Genomic DNA, 25,796 nt, shown 5'->3' on the forward strand with positions numbered 1-25,796 from the left:
TCCTCAAGCGTGCTTTGGAGGAAGGTCTGGCAAAGCGAGACTAGAAATAGTGTGAAGTATTGCTTGTTATGAAGGATTAAAGAGGGTTAGGTTTCCCTTGATTGACTTGACTTGACCGATACACTCTAACCACGCTGGCGTACAGTGCGTTTTTGTGGAAAGATAATGACTATGGACTTCCTGTGACAAATATGTATTCAGTTTTTTGGTGATCTGTTCTGGCCCAGACTGTTTTTACAGCACAGGGAGGAAAGTCTCACACATCCAACATACTGTTTACTCTCCAAACAATGTCTCATTTCTACAGTGAAGTAGGTTTTATTCACTAATGTTTTCCAAAACTGCGTTACTACCTTTGAGTGTTCTCAAACCGTAGTACAAAGTACAAAATGTGAGGAACAAAACACAGACCTCAACAACAAATGTCTTTCATGGGTTGCCAGGGCTGAGATCACATCTTTATCCTAACGTGCGAGCTGTGTGGCTGCGTTCACATGCAGGCGGACCGGCGAAAAAGCAGTCTTTCCATTCACTGGGAATGGGGGTAACGTGAGTGTTTGCTGCGGGCTGAGGTGCGATTGGGCCGCAGGGACACAATACCACAAGAATGTTTTTTAAACACTATGAGGGTAAAAACACAAAACAAATGCACTTAACAGTTTGTGTAACAGCTGACGGTTTCCTCCTCTTTTTTTATATCTCTCTTTCTCCGTGAAATTAAGCTGCTTTTAAGTACGATTGGAAATGTCGAGATCTTTAAACGATCTGACGGAAAACAATAATTGGGGGAGTTAAAGAAAACAACAGCATGTCACACAAATGGTCCTATAAACATTTCACACTTTAGTTGCACATACGTTTATATTTATTTGTTATATTTCCACTAGGGATCGACCGATACAAGTTTTTCAAGGCGATACCGATTCCGATTATTAGTACTTAATGAAACAGATAACCGATATTTGGAACCAATTTGCATATACAGTGAAAATGAAAATATTTAAGTCAAAATTAAGATTTTGGAATGTCACAAAATTCAACACAAAACTCTGTTTAAATGCTGTAAGCAATTAGTTAATAATTAAGAAACTTTCAACATAATACACAGTAAAAGACAGTCAGATAGTGTTGTGGGCGGGACATTAAGTCAGACTCGGTGAGTGAAACTAGAGCAGAGGGACAGACACAGAGCTGTAGCGGAGCCAAAGTAGCACACGTTTTAATTCATTAACTTTATCGGTTATCAGGCAAATAAAACACGATTCAGATAATCTGCCAAAAAAAAACGCCCGATAATCGGTATATCCCTAATTTCAACGGGGAATACCACTGACTTAAATCAAGTCCTTCACTTAAAAAACACATTTTGTAAAGTGGACGATTAACAAACATGCTGTGCTGTTGTTCTGAAACTGATCTGGCTAAACAGAAAATGAGCAGCCCTGTTATGAAACACTCAATCAGGGCGGCCTCTAGCTCACCCAGTAAAAGCGTTCGCCCCATGTTGGCTGAGTCCTGCAGTGGCACGGGTTCAAATCTGACCTACTGCCCTTTGCTGCGTGGCATCCCCCATCTCTCTCCCCCTTTCATGTCTATCCACTGTCACTATAATTAAGGGAAAAGCCCCAAACAAATAATCTTTAAACACTTCAGTCACTGTGCGTAAATGTTGAAAAGCACGTCTACTTACTGAGAAAAGCACTTACATCTACTTTCCTACTTAGTGGGAAGATGTATTTCTCTGTAAAGCCATCTACAAGTTCATTATGGGAAGTGCATGAAGCTTATTTTTTTACATCACATTCATGCATGCAATTACTGTCAGCACTGAGATCCCAGAGTAAACTGTTTTGTCGGTGGCCACTGAGCAGATAGGATCAGGGGAACAAGCAGGGTTTTGGCTTCATATGACCACAAACTACAGCAGGCAGGCGAGCCGGAAATTTGAGGTTGACCGCAACCTTTATAAAACCTTATTCCTCTAACTCAGGTCCTTGGCACTCACGACTCAGGCGTTATCATAATGAGTAACTTTAGTGTATGTATCGATTTGGGCATCATTGACTGAGTTATAGTAATGTGTCTCGCCACATTAAAGCTTTAGTGCGTAACTTTTTGATATTAATGAACACTATAGCTTTAATTTCTGACGGAAACAGGGAAAGTATAATCTAGTTTAATAGCCTACTATGTTATAAATATTTTAGATTAAAGCATTTTCACATTATTCTGATAGCATTCAAGGAAAAAAACAAAGCACACTATACATGCTGTTCATCAGGCCTAGTTCCCTAAAAGGTTTTCTATCTACACGTCCATTAGCTGCTATAAGTCTTACTGGTAACAGTGCTTGTTATTGTAAGTGCAGCTAAGGTTGTCAGCACCGGAGTCGAAGAAAAGTTTCCCCAAGGGGACAATAAAGTATTTTCTATAATTGAACTGAGTCCAATGTTGTAATTTTTCAATGTCGTGTTTTTCGTTTTGGTAATCAGTTAGTTTATTTTGTTCATATGATGTCACAATTTCATCCTACAAAATATGACTTTCAGAATATCTAGAGTCTTAGTTTTGTCAACATGTTATTCGAACAGCGGTGTACATACAGCTTCTTGTTCTTTTACTGCAAATGTACTTCACATCCTGTTGTATCACAAGCGGTCTGCGAGACAGAAAGAGATAATATGTAAATATTGATGTTACAATGCAAAGGGTTGTCGACAAGCTGACCTCCTCTGATACGCTTAGAATGAACTTACAGTAAAATGCACCCACCCACACAAATGCTTTGACACACTGCTGTGAATAGAGAGGTTTCTAAGGATATTCTAGTGAAGTGTGTGTGTGTGTGTGTGTGTGTGTGTGTGTGTGTGTGTGTGTGTGTGTGTGTGTGTGTGTGTGTGTGTGTGTGTGTGTGTGTGTGAGAGAGTTCTTGCTCTCAACCAATCTACAGAGATCATTGATTAGCAAGGAAGATTTAAAACCAAGCAGAGGAGACGGACGAGACAGTCTGACTGAATCCACTACAGCTGTCAACGCACAATTTTAGAAGGTAAGCAAGCAGTTTAATTTGTACTCCTCCATGTTTATTTGAAACTGCACTGAACAGTCTAATTTCCGACAAGACCTGCACTTTATTTAATCAATGTTTTATATATATATATATATATATATAATATATATATATATATAAAAAAAAACATTGATTAAATAAAGTGCAGGTCTTGTCGGAATATATATATATATATATATATATATATATATATATATATATATAATTACTGTGCAAACGTTTTAGGCAGGTATGAAAAATATATATATATATATATATATATATATATATATATATATATATATATATGTACTGTGCAAACGTTTTAGGCAGGTATGAAAAAAATTAATGCTTTCAAAAATGGAAGTGTTAATAGTTTATTTTCATCAATTAACAAAATGCAGTGAATGAACAGAAGAGGAATCTAAATCAAATCGATATTTGGTGTGACCACCCTTTGCCTTCAAGACAGCATTGATTCTTCTAGGTACACTTGCAAAGTTTTTGAAGGAACTCGGCTGGTAGGTTGTTCCTAACATCTTGGAGAACTAACCACAGATCTTCTGTGGAGGCTTCCTCAAATCCTTCTGTCTCTTCATGTGATCCCAGACAGAATCGATGATGCTGAGATCAGGTCTCTGTGGGGGCCATGCCATCACTTCCAGGACTTCTTGTTCTTCTTTACGCTGAAGATAGTTCTTAATGACCTTGGCTGTATGTTTGGGGTTGTTGTCCTGCTGCAGAATAAATTTGGGGCCAATCATACGCCTCCCTGATGGTATTGCATGATGGATAAGTATCTGCCTGTATTTCTCAGCATTGAGGACACCATTAATCCTGACCAAATCTCCAACTCCATTTGCAGAAACGCAGCCCCAAACTTGCAAGGAACCTCCACCATGCTTCACTGTTGCCTGCAGACACTCATTATTGTACTGCTCTACAGCCCTTAGGCAAACAACCTGCCTTCTGCTACAGCCAAATATTTAAATTCATTTTTTCTGCACCCCAGTTCCTATGTTTTTGTGCATAGTTGAGTCGCTTGGCCTTGTTTCAATGTCAGAGGTATGACTTTCTGGCTGCAACTCTTCCATGAAGACCACTTCGGGCCAGACTTCTCCTCTCCAGACAGTAGATAGGTGTACATGGGTCCCACTCTGGACGAAGGGAAATAAGCATAAGCTTCATGTGTTTTTCATCACGTTTCCTTGGCCGACCACTGCGTCTACGATCCTCAACGTTCCCTGACTTTTTGCAGTGTCTTTTTTTGATGCTGGTTTGAAGGCAAAGGGTAGTAACAGCAAATACTGGGCCTCATTCACCAATATCTTCCTAAGTTTTCTCTTAAATATGTTCTTAAGAAGGTTCCTAAGAAAGGTCTACGTCGGATTCATGACGTGTTCTTAAACAGCAGAATTGTTCGCACCTGTGTTCTTAGGATTGATGAATCCCACGTCTTTGTAACTGAAAGCGTGTGCCTGTTGTTCCTAATTAGCATAAGAAAACACCCCAAAACACCTGTGCACCTCCTGGGAGACTGCGTTAGAGATGGTCGGAGCCGCGGTGGAGGAAGTACTAAATGTCAGTACTTAAATAAAAGTACAAATAACCAAAGACATATTTACTTTAGTAAAAGTAGAAGATGTCCACTACCACAAACAAGGCCTGGCTTTTATAAGAAGTTCCTATCCTAACCAGCATAAAACGGAAATTGTTGTGTTGTTAGAATCGGAATGTGGTTGGTTTAATTCATGGATGTATTTTATTTTCTTTAACCATGCAAGTAAGCAAATAAAGTGTGTCAAGCAGCGCAAATGGGGAGATGTGAAGAGGTCCAGCCAAATAAATAAGATATGAACGCGTCTTATGCAGCCTGGTGGAGAAGTAAACGACGCTGTAGAGACGTAACTATGATTTAAAAACGGGAATAATAAAAAACAAACATTTTCATTTTCGGTTTTACCGGAGGCTGTATTACCGAGGGTCAGCAGCGCTGCGCCAGGGCTCGTGCAGCACCGGAGCCGGCTTGGATCGGCGGTGCCCCATATATATCTACGGCAACAAAACTTCACTGGTGAGACAAACGTGTGACGGTCAGGAAGACGTTTTGGCAGGGGGGAAACTGATCAGAAAATGTAACGGAACATTGTAGAAATGTAGTGGAGTAGAAAGTATAGATAATTGCTGCAAAATGTAACAAAGTAAAAGTCAAAAGTTGACTATGCACTATTGAGTCTACTTAAGTAAAGTACAGATACGTGAAAAATGTACTTAAGTACAGTTACGAAGAATTTGTACTTTGTTACATTCTACCACTGCATTTTGGCCCTATAAATAGCGATCAATCACCAAATAACGCAGGATTTAATCAGTTTAATTGCTAATGTAAATCGCAGTATTAGTGGTTTTTTTGCATAATATGATTTTTTTTTTCAACAAATGATCAGAAATACATTACAGTACAATACTATCATTGTAAACGACTGTAGAATTAAATAAAATGCAGTAACCAATCATTTGGAGCAAATTGTCATCACTCAAATGTGCGTGAGAGTGCTTTTCAGTGTTCGTAGATTTTGTTCTTAGCTAAGAACAAATCCAAGTTAAGAAAACATTAGTGAATGCCATAATCTTCGTAAAAAGTGCGTAAGGGTTTAAGAACACATTTCTTCGTAAGAACGGTTGGTGAATGAGGCCCATTGATTTGATTTTGATGTTTTTTGGCCACTCAATTTGCATTTTGTAAATTTATAAAAATAATATTTTTTTTATATTTTTGAAAGCATTCTTAGTTTACAGCATTTTTTTACACCTGCCTAAGACTGCTATATGAAGGTAGGGTACCATCTCAGCAGCCAATATTTGCAGCAGATCTAGTGACCAAAAGAAAAAAAAAAATATATAGCCTTACACATTTGTTTTATACCATTTCAAATCCATTCATTCTGATGGTCCAAAAGAGAGCATTTTAGATATTTTTAAATATTGGTTCTGTTTTGCAGCTGTAGTGCAGCAATTAAATATTTTCAGTGGCCTCATCTATAAAATACTGTAACATCACACAGTGTTTTCATGAATGTACATTTACAATATGTCAGTTTTATTGCATGTTGCCATTACAACAGCCCTGCGAGACAGACTGTGTGGAATAGGTTTGGTTATTTATTTTAATGATATCCATAGTAACTACACAAAGCAATTGTTGAAGCTGTAATAGGTCATTGTTTTGGCAAACTCCACTCTCATCAACCCTCTCAAGGCAGCAAATAAACCTACACTACCTGCTGAGCATCAAACAGCTGCCAGACAAAGTAAACAATTAGCTGGCAAACATATAGTGGAGCATTTAGCAGCCAAAGACCAAGATTGGTTGGAGACCACACCCAAGCTAAAAGAATTATTAGAGGATTGGACTTACATCCATTAGGTGCATGGACAGAAACACGTCTAAGTGAATGTCAATGTCACTTTATGTCAGCAGTATGAATATTAAGGCAGCGGCTTTCTAAAACATATGACTCTTTATGACACATAGGATTGTTTAAATCTAAAATCGAGGTGATGGCTCTTTAAATTAAATGGTTATTCAAAGTTGCTGATGTCTTTATGGAAAACTGTTCGTGTTTAACTGTGTGTTAATCGGTGTTAAACTGAACCCGCAGTCATATCAGGAGAGGAAAAGATAGATAAGATCCTTCTGTGTTATGCAGATACCGTTTCAGAACATATCTTCCACTGCATGCATGTGCAAACTGCCGATGCATGCTTGTTGCATCTCTCACTTAGACAAACATATATTTCACTTTACAGGGAAAGTTGTAACTCTACCTTAACCCTTGTGTTGGCTTCGGGTCAAACTGACCCATTTTCAATTTTTGTTTTATATCAGAAAATATGGCACGTAGAAATAAACGCTGAAAATGTGTAGAAGAAAAAATTTTACTGTTTAAAATGTTGGAAAAAGCAAAAACAAAACTGTTAAAAATAAAGGCGTTAAAAAACTTCGAAAAAAGACAACACAAGTTAATTACTATAATCTACCTACTCTTCACAATTTCTGTGTCCTGAATGATAAAATTACACTAAATATATAATATAGAACTGTTAGACGAGATGAGGGAAAAGATATTTTAAGTAGGCCTGAAAAAAGATGATTCTGTGGTAAAACTAATCCTTAGTTCTAGCTCTAATTAAGATACTGTTTCACTGCTCATGTCCAACACTGTTGTAAATGCTGCAGTCACTTCTCGATCATAAAGTATTTCACATGTCCTGCCTCTAGCCCAGCCGTTACCATTTAAAATACAGGAGGCATCTTTTTGGCCAAGAGCCATGTTGTATATTTCATGTAACTAAGACAATCCTAGGCTTAAGTGCAGCCAGTTGCATGTAATCTGTATGCAATAAGATTTTAAATATAAACTAAGCAATGTAACAGGGCAAACTCAAATCCTGCTGACAGTCATGGTTGCATGATGTCCCATTAGGCCACATCTGTTATGATAAGAATTTCCTATGAGACTTATTTTCTAACTTTCATGATCGTATCGTTCTGTGGCCTTGAGGGACAAGATAGTCAGCAGTTATAGCACTGTGGTTAAAGGTTCCTGCAGGAGTGACTGAATAAGACCAGTATGTAACGTGTGCCATGTTAATTATGAAATAAGAAGCAAAACCATGTTGTTTAACTTTGAATGTGCACTGTCTCTCTCAGAAAATGGACACTTCCCGACTTCTCTTCCTCATCTTCATGGTGATAACTACATCTGAATGTTCAGGTAGGGTACTCATTATGATGAAGTGTGCATTAATGGTTTATGCAGCTGCAACCATGTGAAAAGTCCATTCCCATTGAACCACACTTGTGGGTGCAGTATATAGACTCATACTGCTGAGGCTGCACATATTGAAGGAAGTACCCACTTCAAAAGCAAAAAAAGAAAATATTTGCAGCAGACAAGGCCAGAATGTAATGGACTTGATCCTGTAGGATATGGTTGTAATAGTCTATTTAATTTCCTTATTGTCAACAAGTTCAACGAAAAGACCAAAACCAACAATGAAGGTATCTGACCAGTCTGTGTAGCCAAAACCTTATACATCTTATTTGTCTATGCCATAGAGCTCCATTGTTGCTCAGAAACTATTAAAAACACATCAATGAGCCACATGTTCCTTCATTACCATGAAACAACACTGTAGTTTATTTTCATTAAATCCTACACATGCCGTCCTGCTGCTGGAAATACTTACTAGAGCACCAAATCCACAGCTGAAAATTGTTCTTATAGATGTACCATTTACTCCTGTTTGAGTTACGTTTGCTAAAAACTACAGTGCCCAGCGGAAACTCTACAGTGCCTTGCGAAAGTATTCGGCCCCCTTGAACGTTTCGACCTTTTGCCACATTTCAGGCCTCAAACATAAAGATATAAAACTGTAATTTTTTGTGAAGAATCAACAACAAGTGGGTCCCAATTATGAAGTGGAACGAAATTCATTGGCTATTTCAAACTTTTTTAACAAATAAAAAACTGAAAAAGTGGGCGTGCAAAATTATTCAGCCCCTTTACTTTCAGTGCAGCAAACTCTCTCCAGAGAAGTTCAGTGAGGATCTCTGAATGATCCAATGTTGACCTAAATGACTAATGATGATAAATAGAATCCAGCTGTGTGTAATCAAGTCTCCGTATAAATGCACCTGCTCTGTGATGGTCTCAGAGGTCCGTGTAAAGCGCAGAGAGCATCATGAAGAACAAGGAACACACCAGGCAGGTCCGAGATACTGTTGTGGAGAAGTTTAAAGCCAGATTTGGATACAAAAAGAATTCCCAAGCTTTAAACATCCCAAGGAGCACTGTGCAAGCAATAATATTGAAATGGAAGGAGTATCAGACCACTACAAATCTACGAAGACCCGGCCGTCCCTCTAAACTTTCAGCTCATACAATGAGAAGACTGATCAGAGATGCAGCCAAGAGGCCCATGATCACTCTGGATGAACTGCAGAGATCTACAGCTGAGGTGGGAGACTCTGTCCATAGGACAACAATCAGTCGTATACTGCACAAATCTGGCCTTTATGGAAGAGTGGCAAGAAGAAAGCCATTTCTTAAAGATATCCATATAAGTGTGTTTAAAGTTTGCCAAAAGCCACCTGGGAGACACACCAAACATGTGGAAGAAGGTGCTCTGGTCAGATGAAACCAAAATCGAACTTTTGGCGCAACAATGCAAAACGTTATGTTTGGCGTAAAAGCAACACAGCTCATCACCCTGAACACACCATCCCCACTGTCAAACATGGTGGTGGCAGCATCATGGTTTGGGCCTGCTTTTCTTCAGCAGGGACAGGGAAGATGGTTAAAATTGATGGGAAGATGGATGGAGCCAAATACAGGACCATTCTGGAAGAAAACCTGATGGAGTCTGCAAAAGACCTGAGACTGGGACGGAGATTTGTCTTCCAACAAGACAATGATCCAAAACATAAAGCAAAATCTACAATGGAATGGTTCACAAATAAACATATCCAGGTGTTAGAATGGCCAAGTCAAAGTCCAGACCTGAATCCAATCGAGAATCTGTGGAAAGAACTGAAAACTGCTGTTCACAAACGCGCTCATCCCCAACCTCACTGAGCTCGAGCTGTTTTGCAAGGAGGAATGGGCAAAAATGTCAGTCTCTCGATGTGCAAAACTGATAGAGACATACCCCCAAGCGCTTACAGCTGTAATCGCAGCAAAAGGTGGCGTTACAAAGTATTAACTTAAGGGGGCTGAATAATTTTGCACGCCCAATATTTCAGTTTTTTATTTGTTTAAAAGGTTTGAAATATCCAATAAATTTCGTTCCACTTCATGATTGTGTCCCACTTGTTGTTGATTCTTCACAAAAAATTACAGTTTTATATCTTTATGTTTGAAGCCTGAAATGTGGCAAAAGGTCGAAAAGTTCAAGGGGGCCGAATACTTTCGCAAGGCACTGTATGTTTAATAATATATATATTTAAGGTTTTATGTGTTCAGTATGAAAAAAATGGATTGAGGTTGAGTATTGAGAGACAGCTAACTGGGGATTTCCAACAAATGCAGAACGTCTGCGTACCAGCTCTGCTGCGCGTCGGCTCCGTGCTCTGGTGTCCTTCAATACCCACCAGCGAGGGCGCCGTATAGAGCTCAACAGTCCTGCCCCTCCTCTGAGAAACCTTGGGTTCTGGAAGTAAATTTCCTATTCATTTCTCCCACTGACGTCTGGAAAAATCCGTACATAAAGAGTTTTAGACCATGTCTTAGGCATGGGGTCACCAACACGGTGCCCACGGGCAACAGGTAGCCCCCAAGGACCACATAAGTAGCTTCTAAAAATAGTTCTAAAAATGAAAATTGAATATTGATATTATCAGTTTCCCACCTTGTTAAGTCATTGTTGATAATTATTGTGAGAAATCATTAACATGATCAGTGTCTTCACATAGATGAGTATCATTAATCATTAATAATCATATATAACTAAAGGGAAACTGAGCACATTTGTCATTTCAGAAGAGTGTATCAAACTGGTAGCCCTTCATATGACTCAATACCCATGAAGTAGCTCTCAGTTTCAAAAAGGTTGGTGAACCCTGCCTTAGGCTAACCAGATGGTACGTGACTCATATCAATACAACGTACCATTTCGAGTGAAAAAACGAACAGAAAATCCCAAAAAACACAAAGGTACAAGACTGTGTACATATCGTCATTTCAGAGCGAAGGAACTACTCATCCCATAAACCACCACGCACCAATGAATAAAGGAAGCTAGGTTAGTTTAGCTAACAGCTAATTGGGCTAACCGCTAGCCAAGACAGCATGTAATAACTTTAAAAGCCCCTCAAAATAAAACCTGAAAATAACGGTTAAAATATTTAACGGCTGTGACATCAGCTGTAGCCTGCTTCCCCCAGTGTTTAGTTTGAGTTAACGTTATTTTAGACTGAATCAAGCTGTCAGCTAGCGGTTAGCCGAATTAGCTGTTGGCTAAACTAACGTTAGCCTCCCGAGGGAGGCTAACGGCAGAAGCGTGGAACAGATCGTGATTTGTGCAGTGTCGTAAATCCTCGTGACGGATCGTGTAGGCAGCTCCCCCTCCTCCCAGCATGAGTTCCACCAATCAAAGCCATCACTGTGGGATTGTGGGTAATGAAGTACTTATCCAAGACATTGCGAATAAAAGAAGTTTATCTCAAAACAAGGTTGGTGCCCCATGATTTTTGGCATCTATATGATTATATAGAATCGCTTAGTCACGTCGGCATGCTGGTTTTAAGTCTACCATTGACGGTTATCATTTTATGGCTTATACTCCAATTTGTCAATGGAGAAATTGCATTGTATTTTTACTTGCGGAACCCGCTGTGGGCAGGACTGTTGAGCTCTATAGGGGGGAAAAGTTAGGACAATTCCAAGGGCCCATGACTGACAGGGGCTCCAAAAAATAGGTAAAAACTAATATAAAATGATTAAACCATCATCATTCAGTAAATATATTTCAAATATAATAACAAAATTAATGATCTTTGTTTTTACTTGTTTTTGGCAGTAACAGTTAAATATCCCCATTGACAAAAATTATTGTCAATGATTCAAAAAAGAATCGATCACTGGCGATCGCCGCCCGATGCATGCCGGTTAGATTTGTGTCCGACTTGATCCCGACCATAGATCCCGACTTGGTCTGACGTCATGCACACGTGGGCAACGATAATCTCACGAGATCAAGGCGGCCGCAATTTTTACAGCCAGGTGCCGCAGTTGCTCTCCACCTCCACCGACTGCAAGAGCCAGGCGGACCCAGGACATGGTGGGAAACGCCGGCCTCTCAGCTGATCAAACAGCTGATTGGTTCAGAATTGACTCAACATGATAACGTTTTATATAAACTTTTCATTGATTTTGAATCGGGGGGATTTTAACTGCGATTTCTCTGATTTAAAAGCTTATTCTGTACAGAACACATGTTGTGTGGCTGATAGTTTAGAAGTCAGAGAGACTAAATCTGTTCAGATTACCGATCATCTACAGTATGTTAATTAAAATCAGCAACAAATCGCATGTAGAGAATTTTGACAGCTACTCTGTCATAATAAAAACAACTGGAGACTGTGTACAAGCTGATATATGGGTCTGATAACATTTTATTAAATCAGAATCGGACCACAGTGTTTCTGTCACTAGAAACAAGACCCACAGGAGTGTTTTCTGTCCTCATATCTAAACGTGACGGTTGCGGTTTTAGACATGTTATTGCAAAATAGTCACACTTTGGTTAGGAATAGGCACAAAAAGTACTTTGTTAGGTGTAGAAAAAGAGTACATTTGTTACTTCACTTCCATGCTTACGTACATGACGTAATTACACACACAGAATGGAGAATGTGATGTAGTTTTATTTACTAGTTAAAGTTCAAATTAATCAGTTTACTTATATTAATTTGTTCTGCGTTAGTACTGAACCTATTCAAGATTCTTTTTTTTACATAACCAGGAATTAATAATATTGTGTTTATCACCATTATTTCTATCATCTTCTCTCACATTTTCAGGGACAACTGAGCCCAAATGCCAAAAGATGGACAAGAGGTCATACACCCTGTTGGAAGGGGAGGCATTTTATTTAGAGCCTTACGATGTTGCAAGCGGCCTCTCTGATGAAGATATCGAATGGTACAAAAATGAGACAAAAATCCCCACTGACAAGAACGAGAATGTACATTACCATGGTGAAGCACTCTTTTTCTTAAACCTCCTCCCTGAGAACTCTGGCAATTACACTGCCTGGTAAGGATACTTCTGTCTACACGTTTTGGCAACGGAGTTCAAATTCATTATCTTTTGGTAACTCTACCTAATGATCTGTTAATACAGCCCCTGATCTGAATAACAGAAAACTATTGCTTCTTCTCCAGGGAAACAGACCCATCATCAGGAAAGTGCTACAAATATGATGTGGAAGTTAATGTCGTCAAATCAAGCTATATGAAGAACTTGCTCTACGGAGAAATCAAAAACTCAGACATGAACAAAATGATGCCATGTCCAGATCCTGTCAATAAAACATGTCAAAGGTTGAAAGGAAAATTCAGGTGGAACAAGGTATGTGTGATTACAGTGACACTAAAGTGTGATGTAAAAATGTATTGTTAAAATTAGTAGGGATGCACGATATTGGATTTTGGCTGATATTCGATATGCCGATATTTTCAAACTCATTTTGGCCGATGCAGATACCGATACCGATGTATATACACATTTTTCCCCTGATATACTGTTCACTTTAATTCTACTGAAGAGAAATCCAAGTATCTCTCCTGTACTACCTTTACCTTATTACAGTCATGTGTTGTAGATAAGGCAATACAAAAGACCAACAACATTTGATTCTACCATAAATGTATCATTTTACAAATGTAGACAGACATTCACCCCTGAAAAATAGTTAAATTATTTAACTTGGAGGAGAATAAATTATATGCCAGTGCCACATTTTATTTTTAAGTTAAGACTTCAAACTTCAGTCCTTAGGAGTAAAATAAATAAAAATAAATTTTCAAATAAAAAATGTAACTCATCTCCTACTTGAACAGGTCTGCCAAATGCCTTACATCAGAGGCAACGCTAAACAGCCGTTCACTGTCAACACATAGCACGACATGCACTCGTTCTCTTTCTATTTTCCATTTCACAAACGTATTATCAAATGCAGATGCAATTGCAGCTGCTGTGTGAGAACCGGAGCATTCCTGTGAGTGTAGGTCGGACAGCTTTTTTAAGGGTGAAGTCTTCGTCTATCCACTGGGCAGTGAGGTTCAACATGCTAACAGGACTCACGCTTGATGTCCAAATGTCCGCTGTCCGTGGTAAAGCTAATGTGACTAGCGCCGCAAGGAGCTTTTCAATGTGACTGGCAACAACACTCTGGAGCTCAGATAACGGCACATCAGGCATAGCCTGGGCATAGCATACCGCGGCTCCACCACGCTCAATGGCTGGTTATCAAGAGCAATACATTCAAAATTCAACTTTTACCTTTGGGTGGTCGCTGCTGTATTTTCTAGCTTTGTCAAAGGACTGAAGTAGAGGCTGCTGATGGGTTTTTGCCGGCATTTTTTCTTCTTACTTTTCTCGGTGCTGCTCAGGATGATGGCTCTTGAGATGCGTAATCATATTTGTAGTGTGGAACACGCCTCCTCGCATCACTTGTGCTTTACAAGTACTGCATATAGCAAGTTTGTTATCTGTTTTTCATTCGAAATACCTCCACACAGCCGACATGTTGGAAGTTTAAGTTGCTGGCGCTCATGCTACGTTCATGGTCGTCATGTGCGCATAGTAAACAAGACACCCTATCGGCATGGCTCATCGGCAGATTTCTGCCGATGCCGATGACCATTTCAAGCTTTTATCGGCCGATACCAATGTCGTGCCGATATCATCATGCATCCCTAAAAATTTGTACTGTCAGTTAAAAGCGTTAACGCAAACCCATTTTAATGGTGTCAATTTTTTTATCGCGAGATTAACGTTTTTTTTGTCCTAGCAAACTTTGTCATTTTTTTTCACATGCTGTTGCAACAACTAGTAACGTTAGAAAAACTACAACACCACACCGGATCTAGCTAGACAGGAAACAAAACAACAGGCATGCCGCACACACTTGTTTGGGCTTGCGAACCGGCCAAAGAGTAGTAGGCTAACGTTACGTTTTGAGTGGATGCAAGCGTGAGATGCCGAAATTTATGCCAATAAGATTCTGAATGGAAAGTTCACTTTTAAAAAGTTGCCAAATTGTTCCATTGACAAGACCAAAGTGATCTTTGTGTTTTGTCGTTGTGAACTGAGCTATCATCGCAGCACGTCCAGTCTGAAATACCACTTGATGGCCAAGCACACAGCTGATGCCAATTCTCCGCCCCCTCGTCAAAATATGGAGCTAGATTTGTTTCTTTATTACATGCGAGAAAATAAATGATCTGAGAGGAAAAAAAAAGTTTGAGAGCAAAAGTTATCACACTGATAGCAAAAAAGCATTTTATAAGAGAAAAAAAAATATTTGAGAGAAAAAGTTTTCATACCAACAGCAAAAAATAATAATATTTGAGACTAAAAAAAGTTTTGAGAGAAAGTATAGAACTATAATAGAAATATAAATTTGAAATTTTTTAAATTATTTCTGAGAAAAGAAAATCTCTCTCAAAATACTTTTTTAAACTCTCAAATATATATTTTTTGCTATCAGTGTGAAAACATTTTCTCCAAAAAAAAAAGTGTTTCTCTCAAAACGTTTTTCTTCTTGCTCTCAAAACCTAAGTCTTTGCTCGATGCAATTTCTTGCTCTCGTGTCAGGATTTTGCTCCGCTGTGAAAATAATGTCATGGGCGGGGCCACGTTCCTATTGGCCAGTCGGGTGAGCACCGCCGTCTTGTCTTGGGAGTCGAACTGAATCATTACACTGGCTGAGCAATCCCAGCCAGGGGTATCCAGATACATTGCGCAACAAGGAACAATGGCTGCCAGGTCGACCAGAGAGACCCATAAATGTAAGTATTTTCGGCTTAAAGAATTGATTTAAAAATTACGACAGTCTTGTTTTGTGCTCTACACAATCATGTACATAGATATTTGCAACTATATTTATAACTGAAACGTTTTTAAAAATCGCTAGCTTGCTATGCTAACGTTAACGTTAACGTTACATTGCTTATTTGCACAACAGTCCCGCATTTCTCTGCCTTGACTGCATGCATGTCTACATTGTTAACTAAACTCCATTAGCAGCGAAATTCGTTTGATATCAGTGCATAACACTACTTGCTTTGGAGACACATGCTTTACATATACCGTCCTGTATCACACAGGGACACCGGAGGAAACCCAGCAGCTGATCCACTTTCTGGCTGAAAACGAGCAGTAATCATTTGAATTCATTCCTGTTCATGTACCTGTACATTGTTGTTGGTTATGATACAGGACACTAATGAAAGAAATGGGGTTGGAGAGAAAGGTTACTGGCCAACAGGCATCACACTATGGTCTGGAATTTCAGAATAGCTGTAGTTTTGTTTGTTTGTGGTCTTGTGTGTCTTTTAGTTTTATACATTTGAGTGCCTTTTTTAGTGTGACATCTAAGTTATTGTTCTAATAGTTGATAATGGTTCTCTACATTTTTCTATAATGTTTTTGCATGTTATGTTTATTTTTTTGGGAAATAAAGACATTTTTTTTAACAAAAAGTGTTTCTGAACATCAATGACATTCAAAACAGTGATAACTGAAACAGATAAACACACCATGCAGTGTATAGAAATATTGATTGCAAACAGACCTAAGTATATATGATGATGTACCCAAGTGGCGTCTCATTTCATAGGGGTATGTTTTCAACAACCATAGTGTGCAACAACCATACAAAGACTATTTTACACAAAACTAGGTGGGACACTTTCAAACGGTATATCAATCACTATCTAACGTTGGCTAGCTATAGGGTTGCCACCTTCCATGCAGACTAGCTGAAAGTTGTACAGGAGGTTGTATATGATGATCAAGCAGTTACTCTTCAGGTGCTTTGAGGCTAGCAAGGGCAAAGGTAGAAACTACCTCACTAAATAAGGAGTGAAACTATCTAAATCAACATATTCATTTGGCATTTGATTTAAAAATGGTACAAACCAGGTGAGTTTGCAAGTTTACCTAGCATGATGGCTAATTAGTGATTAGCTTTTCTAGCAATTAGCATGCTAATAATATAATACACATTCATGAATATGAGTGCTATTCTTTGTCCATGTCAATCTGACAAACGCATCAGTAATGGCAAACTAGCTTACATTTAGGGTTAGTCTATTTAATGTTTAATCTTCAGTGATGCTGAGCTTGCTCAGCCAGTGTAATGATTCAGTTCGACTCCCAAGACAAGACGGTGCTCACCCGACTGCCCAATAGGAACGTGGCCCCGCCCATGACATTATTTTCACAGCGAGAGCAAAATCCTGACACGAGAGCAAGAAATTGCATCGAGAGCAAAGACTTAGGTTTTGAGAGCAAGAAGAAAAACGTTTTGAGAGAAAAACTTTTTTTTTTTGAGAAAATGTTTTCACACTGATAGCAAAAAATATATATTTGAGAGTTTAAAAAAGTATTTTGAGAGAGATTTTCTTTTCTCAGAAATAATTTAAAAAATTTCAAATTAATATTTTTGTATGTTCTATACTTTCTCTCAAAACTTTTTTTAGTCTCAAATATTATTATTTTTTGCTGTTGGTATGAAAACTTTTTCTCTCAAATATTTTTTTTTCTCTCATAAAATGCTTTTTTGCTATCAGTGTGATAACCTTTGCTCTCAAACTTTTTTTTCCTCTCAGATCATTTATTTTCTCGCATGTAATAAAGAAACAAATCTAGCTCCATAGTCAAAGCCAGGCGACAAAAGCACAAAACAAGCCGATCCACTTTTCCATGTTGACAAGAGCATTAAAATGAGAAAAAAAAAAAATAATAATGGGACAAAAAGAAATCAAGGGACATTTAAAATAAATAAAAATGTTCGGTTAATTGCGAGTTAACTATGACATTAATGCGATTGAGATTAAATATTTTAATCGTTTGACCGCACTAGTTAAAATACATGTTGTAGTAGTAGTAGGGATGCACAATTAATCACAATTTTAATTAATCACTAGTGCAATATTCAAATCGCAGAGGAGGGCGCAATATTTGCTACAGGCAAAATACAATGTGTCAAAGCATTCTGAATTAAAGTATTATGGTGCTGCAGTGACCTCCCAGCCTACAAATCCTATCCTAGAGACTTAACCCTTGTGTGGTCCTTCGGGTCCCAGTGACCCGAAGGACAACACAAGGTATGTACTTCCCTTTACTTTGTTGAGAATTGCTCTCTAAACCCTGTTTCTTGTAAAGTAAGTAAGTAAAGTTTATTTCTAGAACACATTTAAACACTGTTTAAGCTGACCAAAATGCTGTACAAACAAGAACTAAGGTGCTGTATTAACCCTTGTTTAGAGAGCAATTCTCAACAAAGTAAACGGAAGTACATAATCCTTGTGTTGTCCTTCGGGTCACTGGGACCCGAAGGACAACACAAGGGTTAAGAATCTTTGTTTGATACAGATCCTCGCAAAAATCACAATATAATCAATTCATTTTAATTTTTTTCAATGAAAATGAGTGATACAAAAATGATCATTCCCTTCAATATCGTGAATCATATCGCAATCACAGTATGCGTCAAAAATAATTGCAATAAGATATTTTCCTCTTATCGTGCAGCCCTAAGTAGTAGTAAAGTAGAGAACCAACAGTTCTGTTAAGAGTAGCATGGACTCAAATGCAGAACACATAGGCTGAGCATGTAAGCTTTACTTCCTGTAGTCAATGTTCGGCTGTGCTCTTCTTTATTCTTTGTTAACGCCTACATCATTAGGGGTACTTCCTGAGTATACCAACTAGACACTATCTCTTTTCCATGATAGTACCAAGTAAGTTGTTCTTCCTAGGAATCTTTGAGGAAATACCATACATATTACATATCAGTGGGCTTGTAGGAAATGGTTAATAAATTATGCTTTATTTAACATCGTTTTAGAAGGCAAATTGGATTGAAAAGTAATCAATAATTATACATTTTTATTACATTATTATTAACAGTTTTTTCCAACTGCTTACACACAAAATCTTTTCATTTCACACGATTTTTGAAACCTCTCACTCAAAGTGCAAAACTACACACCAAATCTCCAAAACCATAAGCTATTTCTCAGCCTTTTATTCTGTTTTCAATTGCATAAAACACTTTCTTCAAAACACTATACACAATTATCTAGCTAAGACACAAAAATCTAACAGGAAGTGACTTGCTTTCCTTTTCCAAACACAACCAATCAAAATGCTACACTTGTTTACCAGGGCACACAAATACTCCTCACATGTGCAAACACATTATGCTTAAAGATGCAGTAGGTAAGTCTTATAAAAGTAACTGTCATATTTGCTGAAACTGACCCTATGATCCAGTAGTACTACATGAATTATGTAATATAAAAAAAAAAATCCATCTCCTCTGGCACCGCCTGTAGTACGATTGGCAAAATTCCACCGCTCCCGGTTGATTTTCTCCAATCAGGGCCACAGGGGGTGTCTATCTGCCTGTCAATCACTGCTCAGGCACGCACACGCATATAAGAGCGTTCTCCCCTCCCCCCGCGCACGAGCTGCAGAAATGTTTCCTAAAACTCCGGTGGTGAAGTGGCTTTTCAGAGGTGGCGTGAGCTCCGGGATTTTAAAGATTTGAAGAACGATGCAGATGTAGCCACATTTCTTCTCGACAGGTAACATAATTACCATGAATGATTTATCTTTCACTTGGTTATTAGTAGTCAAAAGTCCACAAAGCTACGTTGGTGAGGATAATAGTAACGTTTGCACAGTGGTCGGTCTGATATGATGCTGAAATGGCTAAGAGTAGCCTGCTAGTTAGCATCGTTTTACTGTTGGTGAGTTATGTTGGTGAGTAAAGTTAACATTGTGTTAGTGTTTTAGTTATTGAAAATGTTGTCTGACATGCAGTTCTGTCACACTCCCTTGTGTGGGAGGGGCTTAGGAGACGGTTTGGACTTCAGCAGAAAGGGGGGAGGGACTGAGAAGTTGTCGATGTTCAAATTTTTTGGCAGTCCTGGATCTTCACAATCTTACCTACAGCAGCTTTAACTGAACAATACCCAATCACTGCTTTAGTATAAGCCTATACATAGGTCAAAGGTGAGATTACCTGTTTTGAACAATGGATGCCAATAATAGATAGAGAGCAAGGGGATGAGGAATAGACAGGGGATGACAACGAGGAGGAGGTGGTGGAGGAGAGAAAGGAGAGCCATCTGTGATGAGATCAGGGCCATACTTATTCCTCATGTGATCAACCACAGACTGACCATGAGAGAAGCCCATCTTGAATAGGCTTTACAGTGGCGTCCATACTTCAAACCTTCAGAAATGAGAAAAGGCATGAAACTTTCTAATAATAAGACTTTGTTACATACATACCCCCTCCCGACACACAAGCACCCACAAACACACACATATTCTTTATTCTAAAAATGATACCTTTGGTTTACAGGTTGGTAGTTTTGTTTTCTTGCTTCATGCTACTGTATACAACACTGTGCTACTCTTACAAATGTAATGTTTTCCCAATAAATATTTTCTGTAACTTTTCAACCACTCTCAGCAGATTACTTTCACTCTAGAACATTGTAATGTAGATATAGGCCTATGAAAGACAAAAGAGCTTCAGAGTTAGAACAGTGTGTACGTGGTTTATCCAAAAATTTACTATTATGAAAAAAGTGTTTGCCATTTGATGCAGATGCTTCATTTTGAGATGTGGTTATGACATTTTGAATGCAGGGTTTCATTTTGAAGATGTGAGGCATTTTGTGTGTGCAGTTTTGGGATTGTCTGTAGAGTTTTGAAAAAAAGCTGTTGGAAAATATTTTGGATATGCTAAATTGCACAACATTTACATTCAGAGTGATATCAGTTTTCTTTCTTTTTGTAAAACCATTCAGTTTATTCCAACATGCCAACATAGACATGAACGCTCAGAAAATGATTGTCAATGCCTCAAAAAATGCAGGACAACAAACCCCTTCAAGGTCACGATCGAGATCATCTTTGGATTGCTAATACTAGCAAAGATGACGAGGGAATCTACACGTGCATTTGTACCTGGACATACAACGGCAAGGAGTACAACTCGTCAGCCTCCAGGGAGCTAAAGGTTGAAGGTGAGAGATCATTTTCAGGTTTTTTTAAGCCTTTAGTTTGGGTAGTAAGAATCAAAATGAGTTCAGGAGCTTGTTAACTTAGGCTACCTGTTAACTGATGACTATAGACCAAGATCATCCATGGGTTTCCTAGCGGTTTGTTCATACCACTAGCTAATGCTAAGACTTCAGTCAGACCATTTCACAGTTTTAAACAAACATTCTAAAGTTGATTTCCTGTTGCAGTGTATGTGAATGGCATCAACTGACAGGAAGTTAACAAGGGGCCAGGCTGTTGCCTAGCAATGGAATTCCATTGAAAAGGTCAATAGAGCCAATGTCATGCCCTTCTACTTCTGGTCCATGGGACCTTAAAGTGATGGTTTGGAGTTATTCACCCTAGGGTCCTTTGCACCATGACCTTGAGCCAAACACCCCCCCAGAAGCTTTTTTCACCTGGGTCGAACATTGGGAGAGTGAGCTAGAGTAGCGTTATCAGCTGAATAGCTTAGCGCAGGGGCTAATGGACCCACATTTATATCTTGTAAGTTCAAAAACCCCGAAAAGAAACAAAACGTCTACAAGTAGTACAAATAGCTTTATGCTCTCATAATACGATGGATTGGAAAGTTTGTAAGTACACCAGCAGTTTAACACTTGCCTCGCTCTCTTCAGCTCTCTGTTGCTGCTGCTGCTGCTACCTGCAGTTGCACCGAAGCGAGTCGTCTACAATTACTACACCGAAAAGAGATACAACAAAAATATTTATTAATTTAATGATTAAATAAGGTAATGTCTCCAAACTTACCTCAATTATTACTTGTCTCCTGCTAGTTATACTACAGCACTTACTTAAATATTTTTGTTGCATCTCTTTTCGGTGTTGGAATTTGTAGACGGCCCTAAGCACTCGTCTTACAGCAGCAACAACAACAGCAGAGAGCAGAAGCCAGCAGGCAAGTGTTATTTACATAAACTTTGGTGTACTTACAAACTTCCAATCCATCGTTTTATGAGTGCATAACCTATTTGTACTACTTGTAGACGTTTGTATCATTTCGGGCATTATTAATGGGGTAACTTACGAGATACATTCGTGGGTCCATTAGCCCCTGCGCTAAGCTATTCAGCTGATAACGCTACTCTACGCTAACTCTCCCAATGTTAGACCCAGGTGAAAAAAGCTTCTGGGGGGGTGTTTGGCTCGAGGTCATGGTGCAAAGGACCCTAGGGTGAATTACTCCGAACCATCACTTTAAGATGAACTGAACTGAAATAATCTGCGTTGATAATGTGTTGGTTATGACAAATAAAAATGAATTACACAAAAAAAATGTAATAAAAAAAATAAAAATAAAAATCAATATAGCTTTTTTTAAGCAACACAAAAATTACATTTGTTAGTATTAAAACACTGATAATTTCGATGACATCACTGGCATGGTAGGACCTGCGAAGGTATATAGACTACAGTGCAGCATACACATGAAAATGAGTAATTTTAATGGCATAGGTTACGCATTTGAGCCTGTGAGGGACAGGCCTGCAGTGTCTGACTACCACCACATGGAGGATGATCAGTTTCAGGCTCCACCTGCAGTACAGGATCGTGTGGGGGGAAGTGACTGGTGTGTGTGTGTGTGTGTGTGTGGGCGCTGCCCGGCGCTGCCCGGCGCTGCCGGAGCATGGACACTGCAACTGAATCCATCTCTGATTGGACGAATTCATCCAATGGGATCGCTTGTTAAGTTACCTGCACGCAAAATGTTAAAACCAAAATAAATAAAGTTTGAAAAAAGAAAAAATAGTTCTGCCCGTAGGAGAGTCACCCCAGGTTAACCCTAGATGCACAGAGGATTCACAAGTTTTGCCGTTTACTTTAGGCTAGTGTAGAGTTGGCAGATTTTTTCCTTGTGGTCGTTGGATATTACACAAATGGATACCGCACAGATACCTCTTACTATGGAAGTAGCAGCTTTTTCTGTGAGTTGAACTCCCTCTGCATCAACTGTGTGCCCTGAGGCGGTGAACATCAGCTAGCTTCAGGGTGAGTAGAAAGGGACATTGGAGTCTGTTTACAGACCTGCTGTGGTTTAGTTAGCAGCTAGTAACGCATTATTATTGATCTGTGATATCGTCTGAGTCAGGATTTATTCATACAATCTATGGTCGGAGTGCTAGCATGTGGAGTTTGACTTAAGTGTTTCCAAAATGTTTAGCTGCTAGCCCTTTCCCTAGGTTGGATCGTGTGGTATCTAGCTTGGTTTTGTGACTCAATTTCAATGAATACCCAGTGTGTCAGTCTCAGTTTTGTTGAACGCTATCAAGCCTACACGTTAGGCTTTATTTGCGTGTGAAAGTGAATATGTACGTGTTTTGTGTATGTGACAACAACGTTACATCCAGCCCTTTGACTAGTAGACTTGCTAGCATGCTGGATAACAGCTAAACATCCCTCTTTGTCCTCTGCCAGATGTGAGCGTTTCAGCGCCGTCTCTGCGGCAGATGGCATCGGTGGTGTTAGTACTTGCCGTTCTTGCCGGTCTATCGGTCTGCCCTGTACTATAGTCTGAAAAGTCGATAATTGAGGGTATGGCCTCAGGTTTCAGTCTGTTGGACTTAACCCTCACCAGTGACCATGTTGTATCAAAAGTACAGCTCTCGCAATAGTCTGTCGCTAAAAAATGGTCGCTACAGACTTGAATTCCAGGGGCTGTTGGAGGGCTAGCCAGTTTTAAGGCAGCTAGCCATGAGTTGAGGACTGGTTTCCTTGTCAAAGGTAGCCTGTGGAAATGTATTGTAACCCCAGCTGCCTTAGCCCTATACAGTTCATTACTGCAGCCAGGGGCAATGCAGTAAGACCCCCCCTAGACATATTGGTTGCCGTTTCCTCAGCCATGTCCGTTAGCCTCAGACTGTTTACGTTCTATGGCTGCTTACCATGCCAGTGACGTAGCTGATTGTGGAATTCCAACATGGCGGCGCCCATGTAACAACAACAACACTTTCAATGTACCATTTTATCCCTTTTAACAAATTCAGCCATTTTAATCATTGTACCAACGAGAAGAAATAAAATACATCTGTTATATCACCTTTACTCAAATTCCAGTTCAGTTCATCTTTAATTCGGAAAAGAATATGAACGAGAATCAATGGAGAGATAATTATTTTTTGATCCCGTTTGAATTGAGCCATGGATTACAAATATGATGTTTGTCAATTTAAAACATTTTTCAACCAAAGAAAGTCTCTGATTATTGTTAAACTGTTGAAGTATAAGACTGTGAAAATACGTAATTAGAAAGACTACACACTTCAATGTCTCATGGATGACATCTCGCTGAAGCTACGATGTCTGTGTGTACCGTACCGGGGATGTAACGTTACTCAAATGAGCAGAGGATCTCGCTTGTTCTTTTGCTGAAAACACTTTACTGGATAAAACACAGCAGGTAAGATAATGTTACATGTTTTGTGGAACAGAGCTAAGCTAGCTAGCTAGCGAGCAAGTTGAGCATCGAGCTAGGCAACGTAAATTGTGGGAGACGAGAGATGTAGTTCACTGAGCGGTTTCACCCAAAACTAAGTGGTACTTTGTAATCCATGGCTCAATTGACCCTTCGCTAAGCCCCGCACTCCTTAGTTACTGTTGCTACGCCTGACAAGCTTTCGTGCCTGGCACGTCTATTACAGTATGTATGCACCGGTGTCAGACATTCCCAAGGAGATAATTAGTCATTTTTGGCGAACAGGTGAAATATCTGAGAGAGCAAGACAAAAGGGACTGCAGTATGCATTTGAGGGATATATCCACGACATAATATGCAACCCATTAGAGAATAATTTCATCAAAATTGAAGCTAAAGCATGGTCATGCCATAATGTGAGCCGCCTCATACGCTGACCATTCAAATGGGAAACACACAAATTGAAGAACAGCTATGTTTATGCACAGCAGGGTAAGTGAAATCTGAAAATAATCTAATAACTATAAATCAAAACATCTTATCCAGTCTTGTTGAATAAACACAAGACATTAGCCTGAACACTTGCAATGATAACATTCTCCTGCTTATATTTTTAGCGATTAACAAAGTGAGCCTCCGTCTTGCCTTTAATAATCTTAAAGGACAATTCCGGCGCAAAACAAACCTTTATAACAGATGTGTACCCACTCGATCGCTCTGGGACATGTTTTCATGCTAATCAAATGTGTCTGTAGCTTGAAACAAGCTAGCGCGGACCGCTGATTAGCTTACAACGCTAGTACTCGGGGCACAGGGAAAGTAAAAACGGCTCAAATATATCACCACACTTCAACGGTAGCATAATGAGGGTCCCTTAATGTTAACCGAAGCATTGAGAACATTGTAAGTGTATTGAACGAAGAGCTGCGGGAGCTCCGTGAAAGGGCTACGAGAGAGAGAGAGAGAGAGAGCTACCGGTAGTCAATGCGGCAACACAGCCTCGTACTTTGGGAAACTGGTGGTGTACCTGCGGACATTGTGAAGCTATGGCCACCGAACAGGAGTGTCTGCGTTGCATGGAATGGGACCTGTTGCGTCGCAACACCCAAGAGACGCAGTGTTTTGTACAGTCTGAAGATTTCCCCTCTCTGGTAAACAAAAGGTATTCACTATGATGTACATGTGGTTCATCCTTGGGCAGACGTGTCTGTATGCTCATGGTTGTCCCAGTGTCATGAAAGTTTGTTCACTGTTTAAATAAAGCTGCACTTGATTTGTACTCTTCGGACTGGTCGTCATCTCTGAGGTCTCCCTACATCATTTCTGAATCATCACCCGATATCAAACAGGGCTGTACTTACCTACTAGCTACTCCTACCGGTAGCTCTCTCTCTCTCTCTCGCCCTTTCACGGAGCTCCCGCAGCTCTTCGTTCAATAAACTGGTACACTTACACA

General features: G+C 39.3%; 1 protein-coding gene across 2 annotated transcripts in view; it reads left to right on the top strand.

The window, feature by feature from the left end:
• Positions 1-2,878: 2,878 nt before the first annotated feature.
• The window catches only part of il1rl1 (interleukin 1 receptor-like 1), a 46,512-nt gene continuing 23,594 nt past the window's right edge, over positions 2,879-25,796 (top strand). The window contains exons 1-6 of one of the 2 annotated variants that reach the window (XM_039817102.1): positions 2,879-3,049; positions 5,018-5,123; positions 7,764-7,827; positions 12,636-12,870; positions 12,999-13,185; positions 20,741-20,891. In XM_039817102.1, coding sequence (XP_039673036.1) covers positions 7,767-7,827; positions 12,636-12,870; positions 12,999-13,185; positions 20,741-20,891 — 634 coding nt within the window. In that variant the 5' untranslated portion in view covers positions 2,879-3,049; positions 5,018-5,123; positions 7,764-7,766. The remainder of the gene's footprint in view (positions 3,050-5,017; positions 5,124-7,763; positions 7,828-12,635; positions 12,871-12,998; positions 13,186-20,740; positions 20,892-25,796) is intronic. The other variant, XM_039817101.1, reaches the window with a different exon arrangement.

This window comes from Perca fluviatilis, chromosome 12 (genome assembly GCF_010015445.1).
Source record: "Perca fluviatilis chromosome 12, GENO_Pfluv_1.0, whole genome shotgun sequence".
Lineage (NCBI taxonomy): Eukaryota > Metazoa > Chordata > Actinopteri > Perciformes > Percidae > Perca > Perca fluviatilis.